This window comes from Poecile atricapillus, chromosome 5 (assembly GCF_030490865.1).
Source record: "Poecile atricapillus isolate bPoeAtr1 chromosome 5, bPoeAtr1.hap1, whole genome shotgun sequence".
NCBI lineage: Eukaryota > Metazoa > Chordata > Aves > Passeriformes > Paridae > Poecile > Poecile atricapillus.
This window is the reverse complement of record NC_081253.1, coordinates 38,515,279-38,539,545: the sequence shown is the minus strand read 5'-3', so window position 1 is coordinate 38,539,545 and position 24,267 is coordinate 38,515,279. Positions and strand designations below refer to the sequence as shown.

At 48.5% G+C, this 24,267-nt stretch overlaps 1 protein-coding gene across 1 annotated transcript in view; it reads right to left on the bottom strand.

The window, feature by feature from the left end:
• IQCA1 (IQ motif containing with AAA domain 1) overlaps positions 1-11,845 on the bottom strand; it is a 97,838-nt gene extending 85,993 nt beyond the window's left edge. Inside the window, exons 1-2 of the mRNA XM_058839899.1 lie at positions 11,526-11,845; positions 691-1,015 (exon numbers count right to left, since the gene is read on the bottom strand). Coding sequence (XP_058695882.1) covers positions 691-1,015; positions 11,526-11,536 — 336 coding nt within the window. The 5' untranslated portion in view covers positions 11,537-11,845. The remainder of the gene's footprint in view (positions 1-690; positions 1,016-11,525) is intronic.
• Positions 11,846-24,267: the final 12,422 nt, after the last annotated feature.

The following is a 24,267-nucleotide window of genomic DNA, read 5'->3' as shown; positions in this document are numbered from 1 at the left end:
GGGTGGGCAGGCCCTGGCACAGGGTGCCCAGAGAAGCTGTGGCTGCCCCTGGATCCCTGGAAGTGTTCCAGACCAGGCTGGATGAGGCTTGGAGCAATCTGGGATAGCAGGAGGTGCCCCTGCCCATAGCAGGGCTTTGAGGGGCTTTAAGGTCCTTTCCACCCCAAACCATTCTGGGATTCTGTGATAAGTAATAATATGGAATCATGGAATGGGTCAAATTGAAAGGGACCACAAATGGTCATCTGGTCCTACCGCCCAAAAACTCCCCTCCCTTGCTGAGAAAGGTGAGCACCATCTGATACCAGCACTCCTGGCACTGCACAGGCAATTCCACTGTCAAAACCCCCAAAATGATGGTGGTGACACCAGCTGGGGAGCCATCTGTTTCTCTCAATATTGCTGCTTTCAACTGGAAGTGTCAGGCAAAAATAACTTGTGCCCCAGAATCCCTTACTAAATGTCCCAAAGCCCTGAAATCTTTTGTGATCACCCTCAGACTATGTGCTACCCTTTCCCTGCCCTCTGCATGGAAGATCATGTCCATGGGCTGTGAAAAACTTGGAAGTTTCCTGGTGACCCCAGAGAGGCAGCAGGCCCTCCCTAAGGGCTGCGTTTGTTTGACACATCAGGCCTAAGAATAAAAGAAAATCTTCGCTATGAATTAGCTGATAATGGAGGCAGCCCTACCGGGACACGCTTCAGATCCATCAGGATGCCATCCAGGCAGTGACACTCGGAGTTCTCCAGGGCCACCATCTCTTTCTTGATCTCCAGGATGCGGCCAATGACCCCATCCAGCACCTGCCGAACCGCCGCCCGCTTCTGCTGGTGGATGAGGTGGTCGTGGGCCGCCTCCAGCTTCCGGAAGATTTCCAGATATTGGATGTAGGCAGTGGCCAACATCTTCATCGCTTTCTCACGGTCCTCCTCTGGCTCGAGGAACTCCTCTCTTTCTCTCTGGAGCATGGTGTCCAGCTCTCTCTGGGTGTCTGCCCACATCTTGATGTAAGTGCTGGTTGGAAAGAGGAGACTGTGTCAACCTGATGTGAAAACAAGCCTGGAAGTGTGAGCCATTACATTTATAATGGGACTTTTAACTACAAAGTATTTTGAAAACCATTAGCAGAAGTTTCTGAGTTTGTTTTAAAAGTACGAATCTTAAAATGCTGTTTTATTAAAACAAACTTAAAAGTTTAAAGCTTTTCAGCTTCATTCTAAAATGCTTGAAGCATCCTTCAAATGCTTGAAGTTACAACCCCCAACAGTGCCAGAAGTTTTATTCAGTTGCGCTAATTGAGAAGATGGTTTAATTGAAAAGGTGTCTCCCTCCAATGCCTTTTAATAGGGGAAGGACTATTTGAGGCTCTGCATTTTTGGGATGATGACCAATTCATGTTTCTAAAGCTGTTCTGCCTTTCTGAAGTGGTTGCTTGGAGTTAACTGCAGGGTAAGGGTGGGGTTGGTGCCAATGCTGGAGTGAAGCTGTGGGCCCTAATTCAAATGTGAGGTCAGGAAAATAATTTGATTTATTTCTATGGTAGCAACTGTTGCACTCCAAGGAATTGCTAAATATCTGGTCTGGTGGCTATGGAATTATGTGGCATGGAAGCTGTCACCTCAGGCCATCTCCATTTCCAGAAGCAATAATGCTGCTCACTTGGTAGGTTTGGTAGGAAGAGGTGGAGTTCTGATGTGAGCATGGAGTGGCTGTCAATGGATTTTCACAGGAAAAACAGATCAGAATATCCTGGGGGATCAGCCTAAAGGAGCAAGAAACAAGCAATGAAGTTTTTATTCAGCAATGGGCTCAAACAGCAGGTTTGTCACAGGAAGGTGTTAATAAAACCTGTGGCAGTGAAGACACTTCTAGGTCCTGTTCTCCTTTGCCAGATGGAGACTCTTGGCAGTTTTAAGTGTTAAAAATCTTTCATCTTTGAAAATGCCTCTCTAGGAACAGAGCAAGGAAATTCCTTCTGCACTGAGACTTGGTTGTGTTGGGAGAAAACCTGTTCATGCACATTGTCATGCAGAGGGGAAAACAGTGGCTATGGAAACAGGGACAGCTGACTTGCTCCTTAATCCTAGGAAGGAAGGCCATTGGCCTCGATGGTGCAATCTAGACCCATCCATGTGCTGAACCAAGTTGCTGTTTCTAGGATGAGAACAGCAAAAGGCTCTGCCTTTTGTTGGATGAGCTTTGAGAGCAGACCTTGCATTGAGGGAGTGTTAGTGTATTTATTGTGACCAGAAAGCTGGACAGATGTTAGCATTGTTTGTGCATGATAATAAATGCTGGAGCTCTGTGAGCTGATTTTATCATTCCCATCCTGGAGGTCAGAGTGACCCAAGACTTGTGCTGCAAGAGGAGGGATGTGTGGGCTGGCACAGGACAAACTCCAGCCCTCGAGTGCCCTGAGCATGGGGTGCCCTGCATGCCCTGGGTGGTGACAGTCAGCAAAAGCACCAACAACCCAAAGGCTGCTGTTGAATTTGCACCATTAAGGTTTTTAAGGGTGTGTTATGCTCTTCAGCTGAGCTGGCTTTCTGCAGGATGCAGCTGGCCTTGCTTTTCCTAATGCTTCTCCAGCCCACCCAGGTCTTTCCCCTTCCTTTTTTCCCCCCCTTACTTCATTTACATCCCATTGCACCACCCGTATCAGTCAATTGCAGCAATTAACCCAGGTGCAGGAGATAAACAGAACAATCCCGGCAGAAGGGAGAGGATGGGGACAAGCAAGGCCAGCACTGAGCTGGGACACGGAAGGATGCGAGGCATGCGGGTTTTGTGTGTATTTTGTATGATTTCTGACAGATAGTGCAGAGGTTGTCAGCCTTTGAGGAAGCCCAGCCCTGTGGGGTGTCCCCACAGCCATCCAGCTGATTTCTGAGTCCTGGGGATCCTCGGGCTGGAGCCTTTCCTGTGCAGGTTGCTGCGCGGAGACGCCGGATCGCAGAAGCGACTGTCCGCTCTGATTTATAATAATCTCCCTCTCTGCCTCCTCTGACTGAGGAATGTCAAGTGGTTCCTCCTGCTGAGCCAGCTAATATCCAGTTTCTTTTTATATTGGGAATGGCTTGTGGAGGGAGGAGGGGGCTGGAGCGCTGCAGCTTTTCGGAGGATGTTACCATGAGGCACTGCAGATAGGATGTAATTGCTTCCATAAAGCATCAGTTTATCAGATAAGCGCTGGGATGACTGCAAGCACGGTTGCTGCGGGTCAGATGTTAAGACTACGGATATTATGGGATGGTCGTGGCTTTTGCAACAGCATTTTGGGTAAATGAGGGCAAGAGAAAGGACGGGCCCACTGGAAAATGAAGTGCTGAAGGCAAAGGTTGATGTGAAGGTGATAAATTTGTAGCTGATAATGCTGTGTACCTGCTGTGTTCAGGGTGACTGACACCTTGGGGGACTGACCCCCAAGTTTCTTAGGCAGGAGACATCAGATACTGGGTAAGAGGACAGGGCAAGCAGAAACCTGATTTGAGCATTGCATTGCTTCACCCTGATTAAAAACTAAAGGACAGATCCCCAAAATCGGATTAAAATGGTTATTTCAGGTTTTACTGGTGCCCAAATGTGAGCCCTTCTGGACTAGTCTGAAGGATGAGATGTGCCTGGTGTTTGTAGCACCTTTTGGGGGACTTGGTAGAGCTGCTGTGAAGCAGATGAGCCCTTCAGCTTTAGAGCTCGGGGTAGTCAGGAGGAGTAACTTCAAGGTTATGCCTTAAAAGCAAAGGAGAGCACTGCCTCTCCCTGCCTGTGAGTCAGACAGCGTGTGATCCTTAGGTCCCTATTGGAATTTTTGCCTATGTGCCAGTGTCCCTTTGCATTAAGTTGTGAACTCCCTCAAAATTGCTTCCACACGCTGCAGGGGGAGGACAAGGTAGCCTTGAATGCACTGGGTTTTTATTTACTGTTACTGGTCCACCTCACAGGCTCAGTTCTGTTCTGAGCTGTGTCTGTCCCAAGGATATTCCATCAAATTCAGGCTGGATTAGAGCCTCTAACTCACCTATTAGTGCAGGTAATTAGCAGGACTGAGCCTAACTTTCCTATTCAAGACTTAAGAAAATAAAATTCTGGAAAAGAAAACTGTCTCTTAATCTCTCTGTGCATAGAGCACTGTAAGTAATGCTACAAATTGTCATAGCAACTCCTGAATAGGAGTGTTATGGGGAAAGTAAGCAATGCTGTAATGGGATGAGGAAGAAACACATCAAGTGACTGAACTCCAGAGTCCCCAGAGTGATTTCTGGCAGCTCACAGCCTGGAGGGAAGGTCAGAGCTTTAACTCCTCACTGATGTCCCTTCTCTGCACTCCCACAAAGTAGAAACAGAGCCTAAAACATGGGCTTAAGAAGTTTCTTTTACCCATAGCCTGGTTGCCAGTTCAGATCTCCCTTTTACTGCTCAAAATAAAGCCTGCTCTCCTTATTTAGAGTGAAGCTTAACAACGTAGGGGTTTTTCTCCTGCTAAAGTTACAGAGATGTTTAAAATCCTGCCAAATTGTACATGCCTTCTTGTAGTGTTGTAGGGCCCTCTAACTTTGCATGTTTGCTTGACCCATCTCTCCTAACACTTGGAAAAGCTTGTTGGTTTTGAGTCCAGCTGAGGTGAGCCTGCTTACTGGTGTTGGACTGGTTTTAAGGCTTAAGCATGCCCTTCTTGGAAGGGTTTGTGCTGAGCATGCAGGCTGTCCCTCAGGCCACTCCTGAGCCAGAAGAAGAATCTGGCATCAGTGGGGTTACCTTTGTGTGGCTTTTCTTCTTCTCCCCAGAGCGTCTCTGTGTTTTACTCACTGCCAAAGGAACACTATTCCTGTTATTCCAGGACATGGCACAGTTTGTCTCTGGCTTCTTTTTTGCCTGGTTTTTCTGGGCTGCCCTCAGGAATATCTCCTGCCTTCCCATGCTGAAGCTGCAGTAGTGCAGTGCTGTGTGGGTCTCACTGGTTTATCCTGATGGATGGAAGGAGGTGGAAGGGAAAACATTTGACTCTGACTCCAGCTTTCCTCACCTCGTTTGGAGACTCCTGTGTGATTAAAGGAGCGCTAAATGGCGTGTGTTAAAATACTGCTGAAGGAACCTCTGCTGCCACCGCAAACCCACCTTGGATTTTTTCTCAGAAGTGAGACTGGGCTGTGCTGGGGGCTGCAGAAAGCACCACAGGGTTTGTGAGAGCAAGGGGATGTGGAGCAGGGCTCAAGGAGCCTGGCACAGAACACAGGGACAGAGGGGACCGAGATGTGGGGCTGGTGACAAGGAAGTGCACGCAGGGGCCACTCCTCAGGGTCCCCTCACCACACTCAGAGCCTGACAGGTCAGGCATTGTGCTAAACCCTGGGCAAACACGGGGGAGGGAAACCCTGCCCTGCAGCCTCTGCAAAATAAAGAAACAAGAGACAAAGGTTGGGAGGGGAAAGTGAGGCCCTGAGAGGAAAAAGGGTTTTTAATGCTGCTGCTGCTTTTCATTTTATTTTTTTTTTTTCTCTCTTTCTAAAAGTCACCAGGTTTAGGATGACTGCTGGCTGATTCAGGTCAGCAGTTACCTGTTCCCTCACAGGTACTGCGTGGTGATTACATTATAGGAGTAGCCCCTCTTTTCTCTTTGTCCTATTACAGGCAAACATTTTCTGTGTTGGAGAGGCCCAGGCAGAATCTGAGATCAGTGTGGCCTTATGACACAACCTGTCTGAGTTCAAGAAGTATTTGGACAATGCTCTCAGGCACAGGGTGGGGCTCTTGGCGTGTCCTGTGCAGGGCCAGCAGTCGGATCGATGGCCCTGGTGGGTCCTTTCCAACCCAGCACTGATTCTGTGAACCAAATTGACTGAAATCTTGTCAGAATTAATTGCTGATTTCAAAGCCTTTAGCCTGCAGTCTGGAGCAGTTCAGGCTCGTGAGCCTGTTTAAGCCTGCCTTGCTCCCAAAATAAGATTAGTCTCACAATTATGCCAAACTTCTCAGCTGGTGGTGAATGTGACTCTGCCAGATGACTTTTTAAGCAGGCCTGCTCCAGCCACGATGTTTTACAGAGTTGGAAGCATTTGGGGGAAAATAAAGGCTAAACCTCAGTAGGCTTTGGTTGTGACAAGAGAAGAAAACACACAGCCTGCTGGCATTGTTAACGTGAACAGCTCTGTGCTTCTGTCATCTCCAATTTCAGTCCTGGATACTATGACAGAAAGCGAAGGGGGAATAAAAGATTTGTGTGGCAGAAATGTAATGGGAAACCACAGGGAAGGCAAGGAATCAGCTTCATGGAACAGCAGCAGCAGCAACACACATCAGCAGGTCTCAAGCACCTGCTCCAGCCAAACTCACAAGGCTGGCAGGAAACGACTGTTTTCTTCTAGTTTTCTGACAAAACCCCGTTTTCCTACATGGCAAAGCAATTAAGGTGTGGGAAATGCTATTTTTGGCTGCCCAATGCTCCAAAGGCTGCCCTCCTGTCCTTCAGGCTGCATGCAGCTCCTGCCTGGGCTGGGGGCTGCCCTTCCCTCTGGGGTCAGCAGGAGAAGCGTGCCCTGGGCTGATCCCACAGTGTGGGCAGCAGGAAAGGGGGAATTCTGCCCCTCTGCCCTGCTCAGGTGAGACCCCACCTGCAGAGCTGCCCCAGCCCTGGGGCCCAGCACAGGAAGGACCTGGAGCTGCTGAAGGGAGTCCAGAGAAGGCACCAGGATGACCAGAGGGATGGGGCAGCTCCATGGGGAAAGGCTGAGAGAATTGGGAATGCTGGAGAAGAGAAGCTTTGGGATGACCTAATTGCAGCCTTCCAGCACCTGAAGGGAACCTGCAAGAAAGATGGAGAGAGATTATTGACAAGGGCCTGGAGGGACAGGACAAAGCATGGAATGTCTTCCCGCTGCCAGAGGGCAGGGTTAGGTGGGATATTGGGAAGAAATTTGTCCCTATGAGGGTGGGGAGGCTGTGGCACAGCTGTGGCTATCCCTGGATCCCTGGAAGTGTCCAAGGCCAGGTTGGATGGGACTTGGAAGACCCTGGGATAGTGGAAGGTGTCCCTGCCCATGGAAGGAGATGGGCTTTGAGGTCCCTTCCAGCCCCAAACTATTTTGAGTTATATGAACAGCAGCCTCCTCTCCTTTGCAAGTGGAATTTTCCCTTCCAAGCAGGATTTGCCTATAACACACTTCACTGCTTCTGGCAACAAAGCGTATTTCGGCTTTAACCATCCTACGTAATTTTTTTCTTAATACCCCTCTCTTCCCTAGAAAAGGAAGGGGCAATTACCCATCCAGCTGCCTACAATTCCGTGCATCAAGGGCTGTGTCTGGGTGCTGCTCTACCCCTGCCGGGAGCAGCAGGCTTTAAGCTCAAAGCTGACACCATCTACTCGGTTTCTTGAAAACTGGGGCCTTTTCTTTCCCTGTTTTCCAGCACAAGTGCTGCTGGGATATTTCCACTGACAATGCTTTTTCCCAGAGGAGACACTTGAACGAGTAATACACAAGATCTTTCCCTACCTGCTCATTAAGGATGAAGGGAGGCACAGGAGGGAGTTGCAGCTTTGAGTCTTAGCTGTGATCAATTTGATCCTGTCTCTGATTTCCTGCTTTAACATAAGCAAGATGATGTGCTAATGCTCACCAGGGGTGGAAAGAGGGGCAGAGATGAATCTGTGACTGCTTGGGAGATGTATGAGAGAGAACATGCAAGGAATGCCCAGGAGGAAGCTAATAATTGTGGCGTTTGGATGGAATTTGAAGAATATGGCCTGGGGCCAGACACTGAATGAGGGGATAAAAAGAAATATTCAACAACGGCCCAATGGCTGAATGAGGCTGGGGCCCCGTGGGAAGAAAATAGGATGTGATCACAGCATCAGAAACTGCATCGTAATGCAGCCACAGAACGTGGTGGGGAGAGGAGAGGGGATTAGAAGTTGCACTGACATTTTTTCACATTTGGGTTTTGCAGCCTTAATTTTCTTCAGCTGAGCCTTGGGGATGTGATATAAAACACAGAGCTCTGCTTTGGTTGTTTCTGTTGGAAGCAGGAAGGGAGATGCTCAGAGTCTTGTCTTAGATCAATATTTAACCAGTGAATTAATGTAGATTCTATTTGTGACACGAGATTAAATTTTAAAGCGCTTTGATTGTTTAAAGCTCCTTGGTGGCAGTGGCAAATGTCTTGTAGCTGATTAAAACCTGGCAGGAGTGGTAGCAGTGCCAACACTCGGCTTTGAATGTGTCTGGACTAGGGCTGTCAGGGGCAAGGTAAGAAATCACTGGTCAGGATCCCACAGGTCAAGCAGAGGGTAAACAAATCCATAAAAGAGGAGGAAACACAGCAGGAAAACATAAATGCAGCAGCATCTCTGCGAATCTCCAGTGTCTGGAACAGAAGGTACGTCTGCATGCAAATGCTGGGGCTGAGTGCTTTGGGAAGTGAGATACTCCAGCACTTTTTAATCACCCTACATTTTAATCACCCTTACTGGCTCTATTCCCTCCAGAGTGCTGAGACTGTCCCTAGAAAATGCAAGGCATGTCTGGACATGCTGACTTTTCCCCTGGCTGGCTGCTGGACTTAGTGACCCTAAGAGAACATTGCTGCTCTCTGAGCATCCTCTCTGCCCTGACACAGAGCTTTCCTGAGGCAGTGGAATTGATCTTCTGCTTTAGCCCACACTTCTTAGAACCACAGGACCCTGAGGATGGTGAACACGCCTCAGAACTCAAGGTTTACCTCAAGCTCAAGGAAAGCTGGGTAGCATTTCTATTTCTGAAGAAGCAAAGTTCTTTCTCATAATCCCCTTTCGTTATCGGCTCCTTGCCTCACTGCCTTCAGGTAAGGCAGGTTGTTGTAAGTCATTTTTGTCACATGGCATTTAAAACACCTTGGGAACAGCCTCAAGTTACACCAGGGAAGGTTTGTAGAGTCATGGAATCATGGAATGGTTTGTGTTGGAAGGGAGTTTAAAGATCATCTCATTCCACCCCCTGCCATGGGCAGGGACACCTTCCACTATCCCAGGTTGCTCCAAGCCCCATCCAACCCGGCCTGGAACACTTCCTGGGATCCAGGGGCAGCCATAGCTTCTCTTCTTCTCAGCCTGCCCACCCTCACAGGGAAAAAATTCTCCTTAATATCCAATCTTTACCTGCCCTTCTGCTTAAGGCCATTCCCCCTTGTCCTATGACTTCATACCTGTGTGAGAAGTCCCTCTCCAGCCTTCCTGTAAACCCCATTTAGCTCCAGGGAGGATGTAGGATAGACTGGATATCAGCAAAAATTTCTTCATGGAGAGAAGGAGGTGGTGGAGTCTCCATCCCTGGAGAGATTTAAAAGCCATTTGGATGTGACACCTGGGGATGTGGGTTAGTGGTGGCTTGGCAGTGCTAGGGAATGGTTGGACTTGATGATCTCAGAGGGCTTTTCCAAGCGAAACAATTCTGATTTACGGTACCCAGCCGGCATAACCTCACTACAACCAACCACGTTCACAGTAGCCTCGGTAACTTATTTGAGATCCAACTCTGACTCGTGTTTAGGAAGGGCTGGATTAGCCCAGCTATAAATCCTGTGCTGTGCACAGCTACAATGTCATTACAGCAACCTGAGCCAAGGAGCTTCCACAGCAAAATGGAGTCCCTCACCAGCACCTTCCTCAGAAACAGGGCTGGATATGTGTTTTTGTCATGTGGTGTGGACATATGATCATGTTTATGTGGATCTGCCGTTCAGTGCTGGCAGTGCCATGGGAAATGCTAAGAAGCCCTGTATCTATTAAAATTAAACTGAGCCAAACCAGTTGAAGCACAAGTATTTTTCCAGCTATGCTCACCTTAATTCCTTTGGTGTTAATCTGCCTCAAATAACAGCAGCCATGATTCAGAGACTGGGTAGGAATGACAGATTCCAAGATAACTCTGAGGAAGTTAACCCACTACTTTTTGGGGTTTTTTTAGTTTCTTCCTTTATCTCTTTTATTTATTTATTTATTTTTTTATTTATTTTCTTTTAAAGAGCACAATTCAGATAACTCTCCACTACCTTGTGCACTTCACTTAACTGATTCCATGAGAATATTAGGCGTGATTTATACAAGCCCTGCATTGGATCCACGAGGGATCTAACCAAGCTTTCCTCCACCTGTGTCCAGGTGGAGGAAAGACCCAAGCTTGTCCCTGTGCTGGGTCTGTCCTTGGACACAGCCCCCAGACACTCTCTGCCCTGCCCTTGGGGATGTTGTTCTTTATTCCTCTCACCCCACCTTCCTCTCCTGAACCAAGGAGCCGGAAAGCAGTGGCATTTTCACTGGTATCTGGCTGGGCCTGCCAGTGTGTGGAGGCAGGTGAGGAGAAAAGAAGGCTGGAGAAAACAATTGCAGGGGAAACCTTATTCCTCTCTGCAGCTGCCTGAAAGGAGGTTGTGGTCAGCTGGGGATTCAGCTTCTTTTCCCAGGCAACAAACTCTAGGATAAGAGGAAATGGCCTCAAGTTAAGCCAAGAAGGTTTAGATTGGATATTAGGAAAATATTCTTCACTGAAAAGAGGAGTTAAGCATAGGAACAGGCTGCCCAGGGGAATGGTGGAGTCATCCTCCCTGGAAGTAGATGTGGCATTTAATGATATTTATGATATATATTATGTTTTGGTTGAAGGTTGGACTTGGTGATTTTTCAAGTCTTGTCCAACCTTAATCCCTTTATGAAACCCAAGGTGTTGGTGACAAGGAGAGCTGCTCTGGTTCTGAATGTGGAAGGATGTTTTAGAATCTGAGGGAGTTTTACCTGGAAAAAAGCTGGGAGTTTGGAAAGAGGATACTGGGCAAAAGAAACAAAGGGGCTTTGAGGTTGGTACCAGTGATCCCAGAGGAGGGGAGACCATGGGAAGGATGCCAGGAAAGGCTTTGCTGACAGCCTGCTGGGGCAGCAATTTGGGTATGCTCAGTTTGAGTGTGAAGGACAGGAGCAGAAGGAGGTAGTAAAACCACCCTGAGGTGTTTTCTTGTTTTTTTTTGGTTTTTTTTTTTCTCTAATGCACTGTTATTCATTGAACTTGAACAAGCGAAATGCAGTTTAGAACTGGAGAAAAAAGCCTCCCCAAACTGGGCCGTGCTGCTGGAGCTGGTAGCAGCAAACAGCGCAACACTGAGGGATAATACCATGGAAGATGCTCACAGTTTGGCTCCCAGCACTGTAGCACAGCAATAATAAGAATACTTGCTTAATATGTGTGCTTGGAGTGATGTTTCTGGGGGAATGAACACTTTGATCCAGCGCCGTCACTGCTGTCCGGTTATTGCAGACGGACGTGTAAAGCTTTGCGCTGCGCTGAAATTACTGGGGGAAAAGGAGAGACGCCGTGCGAACTGTGGGCTGTAAAAGAGAGGAACCTTTTGTGCAGAGGGGCTGAGTGGATAATATTAACATTTGCCTGGTTTTCCTCAGACGACGCGGTCGTTTTGTGCTGTGCACCCGCCTCCCCTCCGGGCTGTTTTACCCCCTCTGAGGGGATCCCGCCCCTCAGCCCCCGCGCCCCGGGCTACTCACGCCTGGGACATGCTGAGCACCGAGAGCCGGACCGGCACCGAGGGTGAGCCGTGGGCGAGGGGCACTGAGAACCGCTGGGCCGGCACCGACAGGTCCCTGGAGCCCCGGGGCACCGAGCCCGAGTCCCGCTGGGCCGGCACCGACAGGTCCCTGGAGCCCCGGGGCACCGAGCCCGAGTCCCGCTGGGCCGGCTCCGACAGGTCCCTGGAGCCCCGGGGCACCGAGCCCGAGTCCCGCTGGGCCGGCTCCGACACGGACACGGGCCCGGCCCGAGCCGCCCGCGGCCGCTGGAGGAAGCGGCGGCCGCGGCGTTACCTTGGACACGGCCCGGGGTGGGCCGCGCCCTGCCCGCCGCTTCTCCTCCGAGGAAAGGGAGCTTCAGGCTTTTCCCCTTCATATTTTCCTTTTTTTTTTTTTCCCCCCCCGCAGAAATCACGGGATGGTTTGGGTTGGAAGGGAGCTTAAAGCCCACCCAGTCCCACCACTGCCATGGGCAGGGACACCTTCAGATATCCCAGGCTGCTCCAAGCCCTGTCCAGCCTGGCCTTGGACACTCCCAGGGATCCAGGGACAGCCACAGCTTCTCTGGGCTCCCTGTGCCAGGGCCTCAGCACCCTCAAAGTAAATAATTTCTTCTTGTATCTAATCTAAATCTCTCCTTTTTTACTTTAAAACTGTCCCTCAGTTACCAGTATCAGTATTGCGGTGCCCACCCCCTTAGTTCTGTTTCTAACCCCGCGAGTTTCATTCCCCGCCCCCCGTTACTTTCAGCCCCCCCATTAGTTTCCTTCATCCCCCTTTCTTTGCCTCCCTTTATTTTCCTTTTTTCTCTCTTTCTTTTATCTAACTTCTCCCCTTTTTACCCTTTCATGTATTTTTCATTTTCTCCCCTTTCCTATCTTTTCCTATTTTCCTCTTTTCTTCCCTTTCCTATATTTTCCTACCCCTTTTCTGTGCTTTCCCTTTTTCCCCCTTTCTTCCCCTTTTCTATACTTTCCTTTTTCCTGCTTTTTTTTTTTTTTTTTTTACTTCTCTCCCTCCCTGTGATTTCCCCACCAAGGGCTTGTCCCTGTTGCATTCACATTTTTCCTTTTTTTTTCTTTCTTCTTATTTCTTTCCCCAGAAACCTATTGAGGCAACTTTCTAGTGGTTTTCCATTCCCTTAATACTTAAAAAACCAGTTTAGAGGACAGGATTACAGCACAGATTTTGAGGGGAAGATGCACTCATCCACAGAGCCAGTGAGAAGGAAAAAAAGCAAGAAGTTTGGGATAATAAATGATTTGACAGTGATCATATTTTTTTTTTTTTGCCACAAATTTTGGTGTCTCTGCATTCCTTTTCTTTGTTTTTCCTTTTTTATTTTTTTCTTTCTTTCCCATTGAAGCCCCAGTTCACATAATTAGGTGAGACTCTTGGCTATCAATTTTTTAAAATGAAGTTTCTAGCCTCCCCTGGTTTTGGAGGAAAAGCTTGAAAACATGAACTTTGAAGACCATAATAAAAACATGTAAGGATATTATTTTTCAAGCCATATGATGACTATGCTATCACATAATTTCTTTAAGTGTATTGGATCAATGGGAGGGGGGTTTAGGAGAACTTGTTGCATTTCCTTAGTGCTGAGGTTGGAAAATGCTGTAAAATCAGCTTGTAATTTTCAATGTTAGTATCAGAGTGGTTCTTCACGCTGAAATTTAACATGGGAAATTTTTCTGCTTCCTTCCAGTGCCTGATCCTCATCCATGTGCAGGTTCAGGAGGGTCTCAGAAGCAGTAAGTAACTTCTATTTTGTTTCTTTTTTAATAAAATATTCCAGTCTTTGCAACCCGAATAGGAACCCTGCATTTTTATTTTCATTAATGCTGGCATCTGTACGCCACTTTTTATGCCAAACTGTGTTTTTTCAGCCAAAACTTTTACCTGCAGAGTCCCAGCAGAGCTGTCTCCATCAGCCTGTGTGGTTTTGAGGACCGACTGACCTATTGCATGTGTTTGCAATAAAAAAGTAGGAATATTTCTGAAGCAATTGAAACAAGAGGACCAAGATGGCTTGATATGATGTGGATGTTAATTATTAATCTAAATTTATTGCCCTGTTAGCACCTCGATGTCACTGTGCACAAGATTGTCTTTATTGTGCTGGAAGCTGCTCACTTCCCCACCTGCCTTCTCCTCCCTCCCACCCCCCCCCAAAAAATTGTAGGAAAGCAAAAACTTCTTCCTTTTAAAAATGGGAAATTAAGCTACAAAGAAGTGATGTACATGAGAGCGTGGAGGGAGGCTGAGGGGATTTTAATTTTCATCAGTTTGTGGAGAACTTGGAGAAAAAATGAGTTGTGTTGCTGGGAAAAGTCATGCAGTAAAATCAATTATGAAATGAGTAGAGTTGATTTTTTTTTTTTTTTTTCCATGGGAAAGGAGCCTGGTTTTGAGCTGAAATGGGAGCTGTGTATGACTGAGAATAAGTAATTGGTTTAGCCTAAGAAAATAGACATTTATAAATGGAGAAAGCAGGAAGTGGGAGATGTTCTGGTTTCCAGCAGGTTTCCAGATGAGTCCTTGAGCTTTTCAGTAGTTTGAAGTGAGAGGACACAGATCTGCCAGGGCTGTGATGTCCTCAAAACTCAGCCTGGAGAAGAGGAGGCTCAGGGGGCCCTTGTGGCTCTGCACAACTCCCTGAAAGGATGGGGCAGCCCAGGGGGGTCGGGCTCTGCCCCTGGGAACAGGGACAGGATGGAAGGAAATGGGCTCAGGCTGGGCCAGGGGAGGCTCAGGTTGGACACCAGGAGGAATTTCTCCATGGAAAGGGGGGTCAGGCCTTGGAAGGGGCTGCCCAGGGAGTGGTGGGGTCCCCATCCCTGGAGGTATCCAAGGATCTCCCTGGATGTGGCACTCAGTGCTCTGGGCTAGGTGACAAGGTGGGGATTGGTCTTGGGTTGGATGATCTTGGAGGTCTTTTCCAACCAAAATGATCCTGTGATTCTGTGATCACTGCAGGCTGAATTGCAGCTGAGGTCTGCCCATGGTCAGTGAACACCGTGAAGCATCTCACACTTTCCATTCTGGAATCACACGTCTCTGATAATCCCTGCAGGCACCAAACAGTCTGAGATGTCGAGGTAAAACCAGAGATTAAAGGGATTTGTAGTTGTTATCCCACTCATTGTACATTTTTTTGTACAGCATCACTGGCCACTTCCTCATCCAGCTCGTGTTGCATTAAAAATTCCAAGTGTGTTATTTGATCTATCCAGCAGGAGAGGGGATGGGTTTTGTACAGCCTGTGCCTTTTGGCATCTCTAATTCCTCAGGCTCTTGCAAACATGGGCTTAAAAGTCCTGCTGCCTTGGAAACTAGGTGCCATCATTTTTAAAAAAAATCTTTTATTATGAGCTTAAGAGGTGGCTGTGAGCTTGCAAAGGGGGTAAAATATAAAACTGGAGGGTCTTGTTCCTCTCAACGTGGGTCCCTGGCAAAGAGCTTAGTGCACCTGTCTGTTATTGAGTACGGCTTAGGGAAAGCAAGCAACGTAATGGGAATAATGTTCTGCCTTTGCAACTTGTATTTCACAGCAGTTCCAGGGGTCTGGGCTGTCCCAGGGCACAGGGTGGAAGGTGGGGAGTGGGTTTTTCATGAGTGTTGCTGGCCAAGAGAGATGCAAAGGGAAAGCTGTGGGTCAGGGCTTCCTCCTCCATCCATGGTGAGCTGGGGCTTTGGGCCAGTGCTTGGGAATCGAGGATTCTGTTTGCTGTGTGGCCACAGGGACAGGTGTGACAGCCTGGGATGTGCTCTGTGAGCCAGGCAATCACCAACTGTGCAAAACTTAACAAAGACAAGTGCTGGACTCTGCACCATGGATGCACGGCCTCCCTGGGGAATGAGAGGCTGGAGAGCAGCAGGAATCTGGAAGTCCTGGTCGATGGCCAGTTGGATCTGAGTCAGCAGAGCCCTGGAGCCAGGAGGAACATCCCTGTCCTGGGGCATCAGGCACAGCACAGCTAGCTAGCCTGGCCAGGGAGGGGATTGTCCCTCTCTGCTCTGGGCTGGGGCTGCCTCACCTCCAGTGCTGGGGGCAGCTTTAGATCAGAAAGCTCTAAAGCTGTTAGAGAGCCTCCAAAGGAGGGACAGAAGATGGTGGAGGGGCTGTACGAGGAACAGCTGAGGGCACGTGGCTTATTCAGCCTGGAGGAGACAGAGGTCAGACCTCACCGGGGTCTGCAGCTTCCTCTCAAGGGGCTCTTGAGCCCAGGGTGGGATTTTTGGGGTGTCCAGGGCCAGAAGTTGGACCTGATGATCCTTGTGGGTCCCTCTCATCCTGAAGGAGCTCTCCCACAGGGGCCAGTGGCTGTGACAGCAGTTACAGCAGGACAGCTGTCCCCTGGTCCAACCGAGTTGCACAGCAAACCTCAGTCTGGAAAGTGAGAAATAGGACCTTGTGATGGGCAAGCCTGGGGAGTTGTTGCTCAGGGCTTCACAGAATCCCAGAGTAGTTTGTATTGGAAGGGAGCTTAAAGCTCATCCCATCCCACCCCTTGCCACAGGCAGGGACACCTTCCACTATTCCAGGGTGCTCCAAGCCCCGTCCAACCTGGCCTTGGACACTTCCAGGAATCCAGGGACAGCCACAGCTTCTTTAGGCAACCTGTGCCAGGGCCTGCTCACCCTCCCAGGGAACAATTCCTTCCCAATATCCCATCTAATCCTTCCCTCTTTCAGTTTAAAACTGTTCCTCCTGGTCCTGGTGCTCCAGGCCCTTGCCCTCTTTAGATGTCTTGGAGCTTCTTCAGGGCTCTAAGGTCTCCCTGGAACTTTCTCTTCTGCAGATGGACACCTCCAGCTCTCCCAGCCCATCTTCACAGGAGAGGTGCTCCCTCCCTCTGACCATGACTTCCTTGCAGATGGGTGTTTGGTTTTCCTTTAGGGTTGGATAGAAGTGTTTAAAGGAGCTCTGGGTGGCTCTTTGCAAACCCTGGGGACTTGGGTCAGCCTCATGGCCTCAAGTGCTGGCTTCCAGCTCACACTGACACCCAGGAGGGGTGGCTCTGCCAGCTGGGCTGCACTGACTGCTTCATTTAGCTTTGTGACCAGTGGCTGGGCTATTTTTTTCCAGTTAACATTGACTGCTGGATCTCCAGGAGGTTTGCTGCTTACTTCCAGGCTAAGTGAAGGGGATTTGTCAGCACTCAGCTCTGTTAGACTTTGATATAACAGCGTGTTCATCAGGCCCGAGCGTGGTACACGGAGGAGGAGGATTGCAGCAGAATTAGAAGGTATAAAGTTCAAACCTAATTTGAAGAATTTTCCCTCTATCACTTAAATGTGGGAAATGTTCCTGTGGCTTCAGGGATAAAATGTCACACTTCATAAGGGGCATGCGTTTTAAATCTCAGCCAGATATTAAGTGCCGTGTGCCGCACTCCACTTCTCTCTTTGTTAAAAAGCAAAACCCCAAACCATCTCTCCTGAAAGAGTGTTGTTTGATAAAATTAAAGCTGTCCAAAGAAGCTGGTTCAAATAGTGCCAGCTCTGTATCATTATGACACAATAGGGAGTGGGTTGATTTTATTCTGTATTGACAACAGTTCATCAGTGCTCAGCTATTTAATTATATAGGATGCCGTTCCTAAAGATGCCTACAGCACCAAGAGAGCATTCAATACAGACTGGCAATACACACCAGATGTCTTTTGGGTGAGAAAGAAACAGAAAAAGGGATCAGACTTGGGCTTCTGGCAATTATCCAAGTAATTTGTAAGCAGACGTTTTAGGACATTGGTTGGCTTGAAGGTTTGGCTTCAGCTCGGGAGTTTTTAATAAATTCACACAAACCCTCTGTCAAGCTTTAGTCACTTATAGGGGCAAAGTTCACTTCTATATCATCCTACAACCCAAATACTGGAAATAAGTAGCATTTGTTGTGAAGATATACTCAGTATGGCATGTGGAATGGCGCTTCTAGACAGACCCTATTCAGTTCTGCTAAGATACACAGATCCTCTGACCACTTCCTCACTTTACAGGCTCACCACCAGCAGCCTGAAGTGCTTTATGTACTTTTCTCAAGATTTTGAAAAATGACAAAGTTTAGCTCTTAACACCAGCTTTTGTGCACATTAATTGCTGAAAGCTTCAAGAAATTCTCATGCAAACACTAACACAGCCTCAGCTGCTGTCTGCTCCCTCCAGCTGCAGTGGGATTTTAGCTGACCCAAGCCCCCGTGTCTCATGCTGTGGTCAACAGGAGGTTTGGTGGGACCAGCTGGAGAGCCCAGGGCTGGTGAGAAATCAGAACAACAACTTGTATTTTGCTTGCCATGGCCCAAAGAGGAGGAAGATGCTGGTCTCTGTTTATTCCTGTGCTGTTTGGTGGTCTTTTCTGCTCATGAAAAAAAAGAGCTGTGAGGTGTTACCATGAATTTACAGAGCAGTAGTCTGGGCTCCAGCCATCCCACTCCATGCACAGGGCACAGAGGCTGCTGGAAAGTCCTTTGTACTCCAGCTGGTGTCTCTGAGCAGGACCAGGGTGCAGAAAACCAGGAGTCAGGGGCAGTGGAAGCAGCCCAACCCTGCAGAGATCAAATCTGCATCAGGAAGATCCCCATCCAGACCTGACTGAGGAGAAGCATTTGAGCTCTGGGACTTGAAGTGTTTAAAGCCAGAACCGAGAGTGACTCAGGGCTAGAGGAGAAGGGGATGTTTGCCATCTGCTTTAGCAGTTCATTCCCCAGAAAGGGAGGAGGAATTCATCTGCTATTCGTGCACGTAGGCAGTTGTTTCATTGTGTTTTGTTTTGTTTTCCCTCCCACTCTCCAGTAAAACACCTGTTGAGTTAATCTTCTTTGACTCAGCTCAAAAGCAAGGAAGTCAAACTCTGTGAGAGGCTGAGCAGCTCAGCTCTCATTTCCCCAGGTTTCTGGGGGAGGGCTCTAATGGCTGTGTTTTAAAGATTTCCAGAAGTGAAACTATTAGAGGGAGGAGATGAGGTGAGGGAATACTTAATTTTGCTGGACATAAGAATGACTTGAGTCACAAAGTGTTAGTCTGGAAGGCAGAGATACCTTGGAGCTTCCCAAATTTTTCTTAAGGATGGTAAGAAACATTTTAGAGGCTTCATTTTGGTGTATCTTCAATGAATTTGAATAAATCTGATTTAAAACAAAATACTGATCCTGTTCCTAAATTGGATGTGTCCTGCTTTGTTTAAAACTTAAAAGTTGAAAGCAAGCAGAGCAAAATGTCATGAGAAAGAACTTGCAGAACACAGTGATTCTGCAGGGCACCACAAGCCATCAGCAGCTGAAATTTGGTGACGACATTTGCTTCTGCAGATGTGCTGGGTGCACTGTGCAAGGGAAGAAGGTCCTCCAGAGGAGCCCCTCTGTGTCCTCTCTGAGCTCTGGAAGAAGCTCATGCTCTCTCAGGATCCAGCATTAAGAGCTGAGGATGAGGAGTTTCCCTCCCCCCTCCCCCATAACCTGTGGGTTTAGGCTCTAGGGATGATATTTCCAGTACGTGGTGACTCAGTTTCCCTCTGGGGTGTCCCAGAATGAGTCAGGTTTAACTGACAGGGCTGCATGGATGAAGCAACCCCAGCAGGTTGTGCCCTGATCATTAATTACCTGCAGCCAGAGCTGGGGGGTTCACGAGATCCCAGCCAGGGCTGCAGGGACAATGCGAGCCCAGCGTCGCACGTGCGTCACTCCTGCGTGGAAATGAGTGAGAAACCTCGCACTTCTTTTTTCCTCCTCCCGGTTCAACTTCTCGTGCTATAAATAAACTGCCCAGTGTGTGAGAAAAAAAAAATAAAATAACAAGGGGCTGCAGCTTTTTAGGTGCCTGTGGCAGGATGTTTTCTTGCTTATCCTGTTTCTTGTAAACACGGCGATGACTTTTGTGGCCCAGATGTAGAGGCAGCCCTGCTTCATTGTTCGAACACCTGCTGGCTTTTCAGATGGACCCAGTGCAGCCCATTGATAAAAATTCAGACTCAGAAACCTGTAGCACCAGGCTGAGCTCCTGTAGATAGCTCCAAAAAAAAAAATCCTTGTGGATCTGACATCCGCCTTGTTGAGCTTTTTTTTTTCTTTTTCTCTATTATATTTGATTGGGAAGGGAAGGGAAGCATAAGATTTTTTTTTTTTTCCCCTGCTCTTGTTCTCACAATAGCAATAAAAACAATACTCCTTGGCTTGGAGGCGGTAAACTGTGAGAAATAACAACAATAGCTGACTTTGTGGTTGTGCAGCCAAATTTATGAATGAAACTAGTGGGTGCAATTTAATTTCCAGGCCTGGCTCTGCTTTTTGGTGTTATGGAATGAAATAAAAAGGCCAGAGAAGGAGCAGCTTGTAAGGGCAGCACGGCTGTCACTGGGAATGAGCACAGGGAAAGGTTTGGTCTGAGATGGAGAAGGGGTTTTTCTTCTTCCTGCATCTCAAAGTATGAAGCAGGTGAATTTGCTCAAACAGTGGCTTTGCAGCATTTTCTTTATTCAACACCAGTGTGTGGTGGTGGGACACCTTTGGAGCAGCAGTTCCAGCTCTTCCCAGGTTGGCTCTGTGGGGTAAATGAAGCAGGTGGGTCCTAGCTGGGATAGGTCTGCTTTGGGAGGTGCACACCAGGGCCACCCAGTCTGGGAAGAAAGGGGGTAAAAAAAAGGGAAAAAAAGCACCAGGGGTACTTGTTTTTGCAGATGAAAGTCAGTGCTTTGCCCAAGTGGTTCTTTGGATGGGACTTAAGGGCTAAAACCTGCTTTCTGGGGAGGGCTTTTTATGTTTGGAGCCAGAGGTTGGAGTTGAGGTGTTCAGCCAGGACTATTTGTGTTTCAGCAGCCTCTCCTCACCCAGGAGATTTGTTCTCCACAGTGCTCAGAGCGGGATTTTTCCTTGTGTTGAGTTCTCTTGCATCCTTCCCTGCTCCTCACGTGTCCCCCACCTGTGCCTTTGGCTGCAGGAGCAGAGGGGACGTGCTGGGTTTCTTTCCTGCTGCTTTGAGCAGGGATTTGGAGCAGATGGGGCTGTGAGGATCCCTTCCAGCCTAAATGACTGTAGACTCATCCTGCCAAGAGAGGCAGATGCCAACAGTGAGTCCTCACAAAGGCCTACAATGGGTCAAAGGCTTTGTCCCCCACCTCTGAAAATGAGAGGTGGGGCTCTGAGGGAAGCAGTCCAGCCCCAAAATGATTATTCTGCCTGAGACAGGTGAAACCAGGTAGCCAGGTGTGGCCAGGCCCAGATGTTGTGCAGGGAGAAGGGCAAGGTTTGAAGGATTCCTTGCTGGGAGTGTCCCTGGGGTGTCCTGGGAGAGGGGACACCAGCTGTGGGATGGAGCTGTGGGGGGACCCCTCTCCTCAGCAGCCCATCCTCTGGCTCTCTCTCCTCGCTGGGGGCCCGGGGAGGGAAGCACCAAAGGATAAACATTCCTGCAAGCCTCCCTCTGCATCTGCCTTTCATTAAGGCTCCCCTGAAGCCGCGTGTGGATGTCGGCATGCGAGGGGAGCTGCTGTGTGCCGGGACCTGGCTGCCACCCCATAGGCACCGTGGGCACCAGCCAGCTCCTGCTGGATCATGAGACACACGGGGATCTGGGGGTGGGACAGGAGAACCTCCCAGCAGCCGGCTCCCGGCAGAAATTTGGCTCTTAAATCCAATTATATCTGCAGACTGAGCTCTTTTGTCCTCACTGCTGTCAATGTGTGTGCAGCCTTTGCTTCAAGTCTCTTCAGACTTGTTAATGGCCGTGTTTAAAACCAAGAGAGCAAGGAGCTGGAAGGTGCTTCATGTCCTCAGCGTTCTCCTGCATGCTCTTTCCAAGGGGAATGCCTGTTTGCTGATGTCAACCCATGAGGCTCAATGTCAGAACTCTGCTCCATTCGCTGGAAAAGCTGTACTGACCACGCCAAATACTCACATGAATTTTTCTAGCGTGTGCAGCGAGGTGTCCTTGATGACCTTTCACGGTAATTACAGCAGTTGGGAGATGTTTGCTCCAGGCAAACTTCTCTCTGAGGTCCTCAGCCTTGTGCTCTGGGTTGTTTTGGATTTCCCCTTCCACATTCTCCTGGAAAATAGCAGTGTGGCCTCTAATGTCTTACTTTTCTCCTAAAACCTCAGTCGATGTTGGGAGGCAGTGAAAGCTGCTGGGGATTTTCACAAACAACCCGAATATAGGTTTAAGGAAGCATTTATATTTCCTATTTATGTTTTGTTTTTAAACTCTGACTTCCATAAACCCTTTTTTTTTCCCAAGAAAAACCCAGACAATCAGACTAATGTTTTTTTTAAAACGTGTGAAAGATGAAGGATGAGGCGTCGAGTTTCCTTTCAAGCGATTCTGAGTGAAACCAAAGCCTTTTTGAAGTGGTTTACTGCAATTGTAGTTTGCTTTGCTTCCTGCTCCTGCTTTGGGCACACCTCCCAGCCCGTTGTGTGTGGCTACAGGCGCTGGGGGAAATTGGAAGGCCAACAAAAGGCAAGGGGGCTCTAAAATCTTAGTTCTTTTTCTATTTCGAGTGCTGCCAACGAGACGTTGCATTTTATTCCTTCCTACCATGGAGGCGCAATGTCTCCCTCAGCATCAGCACCAATAGAGGCAGGGAGGGGTAGGGAAGGAATGGGAATAGATTTCATGCTGGATGAGTCTCCAGACTGTGGGCAGGGTAAAAAAAAGCTTTGTTTAGTCTGCAGTCAGTAGTTTTAGCAGGAGCCCTAGGCCCAGAGCTGGGAAGTTTGGTGTCCTGTGCTCAGGCTGATGTGATTTACAGTGTTGGGATCTGACTATGGGATTGACAGAGCCAAAGCAGAGGGAAAAGCGTGTGGAGAGCTTGTCTATGTGCCAAAGGGTGGGAAGCAAGGGTGGAGTTGCTCCTTCCCCATGGCCACATTTCTGCTCGTGGCCAGGTCCATCTTTCTGTGATATCTGGACCATTTGCCACGCTGGAACTGCTCTGGCAGAGCTGTCTGAGGGCCCTTGGGATGCACTGGGTGAGGATGAAGGAAGATTAGGATGGCTTTGATGCTGCAGGAGGGTTGGGGTATGGTGAGTGATGAAGGTTAAGGACATTCCTGCCCAGCTCTGGCTGCCTTTGTGAGAGTGGGAAGCACCTCCTGAGCCCCTCCTGGCTTAATTCCTTCAATAAGTAGGATCTTGCCAGAGCAGGACTCCACCAGCTTGGTGAAAAGCTGGGACTTGCAGCAAGGCTGTGGCTTTGTACCACCATGGTCTTGCCAGTTCCTCCTTTTTGATTGTGGTGCCAACACCATCAGAGGAGCTGAATGCCTGAATTTTCTTGGCGCTTTTTCAGAGCAATATCTGTTCTCCTTGCTTGATCAACATATCTGTAAATTACATTAAGGTAATCTGACCCTGGGCTCTTGCAAAAAACTCCTCCTGCTGCTGAAGGTGGTGGAAACTCTCCCTGAAGTGATCAGCAAAGCAGCACATGTGGGATCAGAGGGTGGCTGGGGGATCTGGGCACATCCAAGCCCTGGAAAAACACACTGGATGGTAAAGGTGCATCAGCTCTCTGATACCCTGGTGATGTTGCACTCACACTGGCCTCACATCCCTGTGTGGCTCCAAATCCAGAGGCTGGCAAGGAGCATACAGTCCCTAAGAGATGCAGCTTGCACTGCTAAAGAAGCCTGGAAAACTGGAGAGCAGCCTTTCCCTTTAGCTTGTGCCAGGTCCAGGGAGGAGCAGGATTGAAGCACGTACCTAAATTTCAGCATGTGCTTAAGTGCTGTCCTGAATGGGGACCCTCTTGAGCTTTAGCTGAAGCACTGTTCTGAACCAGGGCCAGCAGAGTGTGGAAGTCAGCTCTTGTTGCCTCTACCCCACTGTGTTTGTGCTCATTGCAGCTCTCTGGCTGTTTACTACAAGGAGAAAATCACTTTATTTACTTGCAGCTCACTCAGTAACTGAGAGCAGGCCAGTTGGGAGAGTCTCACATCAGCTGGGAGCGAGACATCTGACCTTGTCTCTTGTCTGTCTTGTTTCTATGATCCTAATTCTGCTCTAAATTAATTCTTTTGTTTAGCTGCTGGGTTGGTTTTTTTTTCCTCCTTTTTGTTTTCACATGAATGCTTGTCTCTATATTTAGGTCTGCCGGGGCGGGATGTTATGAATAATTGTTGATTGATATTATTAAACACTAACACGCTTGGCTGTGTTGCACTAATGATGGGGCTTTGGGGATATGCAAATCAATTAATTGCAGTAATTGCTGTAATAGCTGTTTTGGAGGAGGCTGTTGAAGAGCCCTTGGGAGAGCGGACAAAGACGGAGACGCTTGGAAGTGCAGAGGAGAAGGGGCGCTCGAGAGTCTTTGGAGAGGGCTCCTTCAAGTTGCCAACTTGTAAAGTTGGGTTTGTTTTGCTCTCCAAAACCCACTCACACCAAATCCTCTCTTGCTTTGTTTCAGAGTTATCCCAGCGTGGCTGCTTCTGGACTTTTCTGCTGCGGTGGACCTGAAGAAGCTCACAGATGAGACAGAGCCTTTTCCAGGTAATCTCTTGCCTTAGAAATCTGGGAGACCTCCCTGGAAAACACCCAAGGGTGGAAAAAAACATCTCCAAGGCTAAACCTCTGCGTCACCTGGCAATCAACGGCTTGGGTTTGTCAGCTGATTCTCATTCACGTCAAAGCAGCATCACGGGGCCTCACAGTGGGCACAAAGGGACGTGAGGTGCCTCAGGAGCCACGGTGGGAAGGCTCTGAAGGGAATGGGATTTTGGGTATT